General features: G+C 50.0%; 1 protein-coding gene across 1 annotated transcript in view; it reads left to right on the top strand.

Annotated features, from left to right (window-relative positions):
* Positions 1–1,713: 1,713 nt before the first annotated feature.
* Positions 1,714–6,000, top strand: part of OTUD5 (OTU deubiquitinase 5) — a 36,984-nt gene continuing 32,697 nt past the window's right edge. The window contains 1 exon segment of the mRNA XM_075322993.1: positions 1,714–2,265. Coding sequence (XP_075179108.1) covers positions 1,813–2,265 — 453 coding nt within the window. The 5' untranslated portion in view covers positions 1,714–1,812.

Below are 6,000 nucleotides of genomic sequence, written 5' to 3'. Positions count from 1 at the left end.
TGAGATAGAGGATATCACATATTATATGGTCAGAGAGCGCTCTACTGCTGAGATAGAGGATATCACATATTATATGGTCAGAGAGCGCTCTACTGCTGAGATAGAGGATATCACATATTATATGGTCAGAGAGCGCTCTACTGCTGAGATAGAGGATATCACATATTGTATGGTCAGAGAGCGCTCTACTGCTGAGATAGAGGATATCACATATTATATGGTCAGAGAGCGCTCTACTGCTGAGATAGAGGATATCACATATTATACAGTCAGAGAGCGCTCTACTGCTGAGATAGAAGATATCACATATTATATGGTCAGAGAGCGCTCTACTGCTGAGATAGATGCTATCACATATTATATGGTCAGAGAGCGCTCTACTGCTGAGATAGAGGATATCACATATTATATGGTCAGAGAGCGCTCTACTGCTGAGATAGAGGATATCACATATTATATGGTCAGAGAGCGCTCTACTGCTGAGATAGAAGATATCACATATTATATGGTCAGAGAGCACTCTACTGCTGAGATAGAAGATATATATTATATGGTCAGAGAGCGCTCTACTGCTGAGATAGAGGATATCACATATTATATGGTCAGAGAGCGCTCTACTGCTGAGATAGAAGATATCACATATTATATGGTCAGAGAGCGCTCTACTGCTGAGATAGAGGATATCACATATTATATGGTCAGAGAGCGCTCTACTGCTGAGATAGAAGATATCACATATTATATGGTCAGAGAGCGCTCTACTGCTGAGATAGAAGATATATATTATATGGTCAGAGAGCGCTCTACTGCTGAGATAGAAGATATATATTATATGGTCAGAGAGCGCTCTACTGCTGAGATAGAGGATATCACATATTATATGGTCAGAGAGCGCTCTACTGCTGAGATAGGGGATATCACATATTATATGGTCAGAGAGCGCTCTACTGCTGAGATAGAAGATATATATTATATGGTCAGAGAGCGCTCTACTGCTGAGATAGAAGATATATATTATATGGTCAGAGAGCGCTCTACTGCTGAGATAGAGGATATCACATATTATATGGTCAGAGAGCGCTCTACTGCTGAGATAGGGGATATCACATATTATATGGTCAGAGAGCGCTCTACTGCTGAGATAGAGGATATCACATATTATATGGTCAGAGAGCGCTCTACTGCTGAGATAGAAGATATCACATATTATATGGTCAGAGAGCGCTCTACTGCTGAGATAGAAGATATATATTATATGGTCAGAGAGCGCTCTACTGCTGAGATAGAAGATATATATTATATGGTCAGAGAGCGCTCTACTGCTGAGATAGGGGATATCACATATTATATGGTCAGAGAGCACTCTACTGCTGAGATAGAAGATATCACATATTATATGGTCAGAGAGCGCTCTACTGCTGATATAGAGGATATCACATATTATATGGTCAGAGAGCGCTCTACTGCTGATATAGAGGATATCACATATTATATGGTCAGAGAGCGCTCTACTGCTGAGATAGAAGATATCACATATTATATGGTCAGAGAGCGCTCTACTGCTGAGATCCCGGCTCTGCGGTAGCCGTTACCATGGTAACTTTCAATCACAGTCGAGGCTTGGAACGCAAGCACGGACGTCCTGACGTCACTGGAGCACGCACCGAGCCTGGTTCCTCCTCTTTGTTTTCTCACCAATCAGCCGCAGGGATACGCCCCGTCACGTGGTGTAGGAGGACGTGTTGCGTCCTGACGTTCCGCCCGGTCCGGCGCTCGGTGTGACGCAGGCTCGGTGTCCGGTGAAGGTGACCGATGACCATCCTTCCCAAGAAGAAGCCGCCTCCCCCCTCTGACCCGGAGGACGGGGACCGGAGCGGCGCCGGCGGGGGGGACTCGCACTCTCACTCTCGCTCCGGGGCCCGGCCTCGCTCCTCCCCTCCTCCGCGCTGGGCCCAGGCCTCGCCTCCGCCCGGTGCTGGCGGTCCGGGGGGCGCGGGCTCCGGTTCAGATGGACTCGGAGGCCTCGGCTGTTGCTGTTGTTGTAACGGGGCGGGGATAGGACCCGGCGGCTGCTGCTCGGGGCCCGGACACAGCAAGAGGAGGCGGCAGGGGGTGAGCGGAGCCGGCGGGACCGGGGACAGAGGACTGGGGCTGCCCGGCACCGGGAACACGCCCGACCGGGAGGATGGAGCCGGCAACAACAGCGAGGACGAGTACGAGACTGCGGCCAGAACCCAGGCCATAGACCCGGACATGGCGGAGCAGGTGAGACCCCCGGGGGCGGCACGTCTGGGGGAGGGGCTGCGAGGTAAGGGGGGAGGAGACTGTCAGGTCAGGGGGGAGGAGACTGTCAGGTCAGGGGGGAGGGGCTGCGAGGTCAGGGAGAGGGAACTGTCAGATCATGGGGGAGGGGACTGTCAGGTCATTGGGGAGGGGGCTGCGGTCAGGGGGAGGAGAATGTCAGGTCAGGGGGGAGGAGACTGTCAGGTCAGGGGGGAGGGGCTGCGAGGTCAGGGAGAGGGGACTGTCAGATCATGGGGGAGGGGGCTGCGAGGTCAGGGGGAGGAGACTGTTAGATCATGGGGGAGGGGGGCTGCGAGGTCAGGGGGAGGGGCTGTCAGGGTTTGGGTCTGTCAAGGGGGAGGGGGGCTGTCAGGTCATGGGGGAGGGGGCTGTGAGGTCAGGGGGAGGGGCTGTCAGGGTTTGGGTCTGTCATGGGGAGGGGGAGCTGTCAGATCATGTGGGAAGGGCTGTTAGGTCAGGGGGAGGGGCTGTCATGGGGGGAGGGGGGGCTCTCAGGGTTAGGGTCTGTTAGGTCAGGGGGGAGGGGCTGTTAGGGTCTGTTAGGTCAGGGGGGAGGGGCTGTTAGGGTCTGTCAGGGGGGAGGGGCTGTCAGGTTTAGGGTCTGTCAGGTCATGGGGAGGGTCTGTCAGGTCATGGGGAGGGTCTGTCAGGTCATGGGGAGGGTCTGTCAGGTCATGGGGAGGGTCTGTCAGGTCATGGGGAGGGGCTGTCAGGTCATGGGGGAGGGGTCTGTCATGGTGAGGGGGTGGTCAAGGTTAGGGGCTGTCAGAGGGAGGGTAGGGTCAGGGGGTGGTAGCTGGTAAATCAGGGGAGGCTGCTGTTAGGAGGGAGGGAAAGATGGCTGCGGTCATCCCCGGGCACGTGGCTGTGTAGCAGCGCTGTAGTTCTGAGCTGGCACATTGGCATGTGGTGCTGCCGGTCACTCGGGTGGCACCAGTCACTGGATATGTCAGGAATGTGCAGGTTGTTAATGGCGATGACTCTGAGCCCTGCTGAGCAGCTCAGCCCTCTTTTCTTTGTCCTCCTCGTCCTCCTTTTCTTTGTCCTCCTCGTCCTTTTCTTTGTCCTCCTCGTCCTCTTCTTTGTCCTCCTCGTCCTCTTCTTTGTCCTCCTCGTCCTCTTCTTTGTCCTCCTCGTCCTCTTCTTTGTCCTCCTCGTCCTCTTCTTTGTCCTCCTCGTCCTCTTCTTTGTCCTCCTCGTCCTCTTCTTTGTCCTCCTCGTCCTCTTCTTTGTCCTCCTCGTCCTCTTCTTTGTCCTCCTCGTCCTCTTCTTTGTCCTCCTCGTCCTCTTCTTTGTCCTCCTTGTCCTCTTCTTTGTCCTCCTTGTCCTCTTCTTTGTCCTCCTCGTCCTCTTCTTTGTCCTCCTCCTCCTTCTCCTTCTCTTTTGTCTTCCTCTTCATTTTCTTCTTCATTGTCGTCCTCCTCCTCTTCTTCATTGTCGTCCTCCTCCTCTTCTTCATTGTCGTCCTCCTCCTCTTCTTCATTGTCGTCCTCCTCCTCTTCTTCATTGTCGTCCTCCTCCTCTTCTTCATTGTCGTCCTCCTCCTCTTCTTCATTGTCGTCCTCCTCCTCTTCTTCATTGTCGTCCTCCTCCTCTTCTTCATTGTCGTCCTCCTCCTCTTCTTCATTGTCGTCCTCCTCCTCTTCTTCATTGTCGTCCTCCTCCTCTTCTTCATTGTCGTCCTCCTCCTCTTCTTCATTGTCGTCCTCCTCCTCTTCTTCATTGTCGTCCTCCTCCTCTTCTTCATTGTCGTCCTCCTCCTCTTCTTCATTGTCGTCCTCCTCCTCTTCTTCATTGTCTTCCTCCTCCTTTTCTTCTTCATTGTCTTCCTCCTCCTTTTCTTCTTCATTGTCTTCCTCCTCCTTTTCTTCTTCATTGTCTTCCTCCTCCTTTTCTTCTTCATTGTCTTCCTCCTCCCTTTCTTCTTCATTGTCTTTCTCTTCCTTTTCTTCTTCATTGTCTTCCTCTTCCTTTTTCTTCTTCATTGTTTTCCTCTTCATTTTCTTCTTCATTCTCTTCCTCCTTTTCTTCTTCATTGTCTTCCTCCTCCTTTTCTTCATTGTCTTCCTCCTCCTCTTCTTCATTGTCGTCCTCCTCCTCTTCTTCATTGTCGTCCTCCTCCTCTTCTTCATTGTCGTCGTCCTCCTCCTCTTCTTCATTGTCGTCCTCCTCCTCTTCTTCATTGTCGTCCTCCTCCTCTTCTTCATTGTCGTCCTCCTCCTCTTCTTCATTGTCGTCCTCCTCCTCTTCTTCATTGTCTTCCTCTTCCTTTTCTTCTTCATTGTCTTCCTCTTCCTTTTCTTCTTCATTGTTTTCCTCTTCCTTTTCTTCTTCATTGTCTTCCTCTTCCTTTTCTTCTTCATTGTCTTCCTCTTCCTTTTCTTCTTCATTGGCCTCCTCCTCCTCCTTCTTCATTGGCCTCCTCCTCCTCCTTCTTCATTGTCTTCCTCCTCCTCCTTCTTCATTGGCTTCCTCCTCCTCTTCTTCGTCTTCCTCCTCCTCTTCTTCTTCATTGTCTTCCTCCTCCTTTTCTTCATTGTCGTCGTCCTCCTTTTCTTCTTTATTGTCTTGCTCCTCCTTTTCGTCTTCATTGTCTTCTTCCTCCTCCTCCTTTTCTTCTTCATTGTCTTCCTCTTCCTTTTCTTCTTCATTGTCTTCCTTTTCTTCTTCATTGTCATCCTCCTCCTCTTCTTCATTGTCATCCTCCTCCTCTTCTTCATTGTCATCCTCCTCCTCTTCTTCATTGTCATCCTCCTCCTCTTCTTCATTGTCATCCTCCTCCTCTTCTTCATTGTCATCCTCCTCCTCTTCTTCATTGTCTTCCTCCTCCTCTTCTTCATTGTCTTCCTCCTCCTTTTCTTCTTCATTGTCTTCCTCCTCCTTTTCTTCTTCATTGTCTTCCTCCTCCCTTTCTTCTTCATTGTCTTTCTCTTCCTTTTCTTCTTCATTGTCTTTCTCTTCCTTTTCTTCTTCATTGTCTTCCTCCTCCTTCTCTTCTTCATTGTCTTCATCTTCCTTTTCTTCTTCATTGTCTTCCTCTTCCTTTTCTTCTTCATTGTCTTCCTCCTCCTCTTCTTCATTGTCTTCCTCCTCCTCCTCTTCTTCATTGTCTTCCTCCTCCTCCTCTTCTTCATTGTCTTCCTCCTCCTCCTCTTCTTCATTGTCGTCCTCCTCCTCTTCTTCATTGTCTTTCTCTTCCTTTTTCTTCTTCATTGTTTTCCTCTTCATTTTCTTCTTCATTCTCTTCCTCCTTTTCTTCTTCATTGTCTTCCTCCCTCCTCTTCTTCATTGTCTTCCTCCTCCTCTTCTTCATTGTCTTCCTCCTCCTCTTCTTCATTGTCTTCCTCCTCCTCTTCTTCATTGTCGTCCTCCTCCTCTTCTTCATTGTCGTCCTCCTCCTCTTCTTCATTGTCGTCCTCCTCCTCTTCTTCATTGTCGTCCTCCTCTTCTTCATTGTCGTCCTCCTCCTCTTCTTCATTGTCTTCCTCTTCCTTTTCTTCTTCATTGTCTTCCTCTTCCTTTTCTTCTTCATTGTCTTCCTCTTCCTTTTCTTCTTCATTGTTTTCCTCTTCCTTTTCTTCTTCATTGTCTTCCTCTTCCTCCTTCTTCATTGGCCTCCTCCTCCTCCTTCTTCATTGGCTTCCTCCTCCTCTTCTTCGTCTTCCTCCTCCTCTTCTTCTTCATTGTCTTCCTCCT

Source organism: Anomaloglossus baeobatrachus, chromosome 9 (assembly GCF_048569485.1).
Source record: "Anomaloglossus baeobatrachus isolate aAnoBae1 chromosome 9, aAnoBae1.hap1, whole genome shotgun sequence".
In the NCBI taxonomy this organism is placed as follows: Eukaryota; Metazoa; Chordata; class Amphibia; order Anura; family Aromobatidae; genus Anomaloglossus; species Anomaloglossus baeobatrachus.
This window is presented reverse-complemented; position numbering and strand designations above follow the sequence as displayed.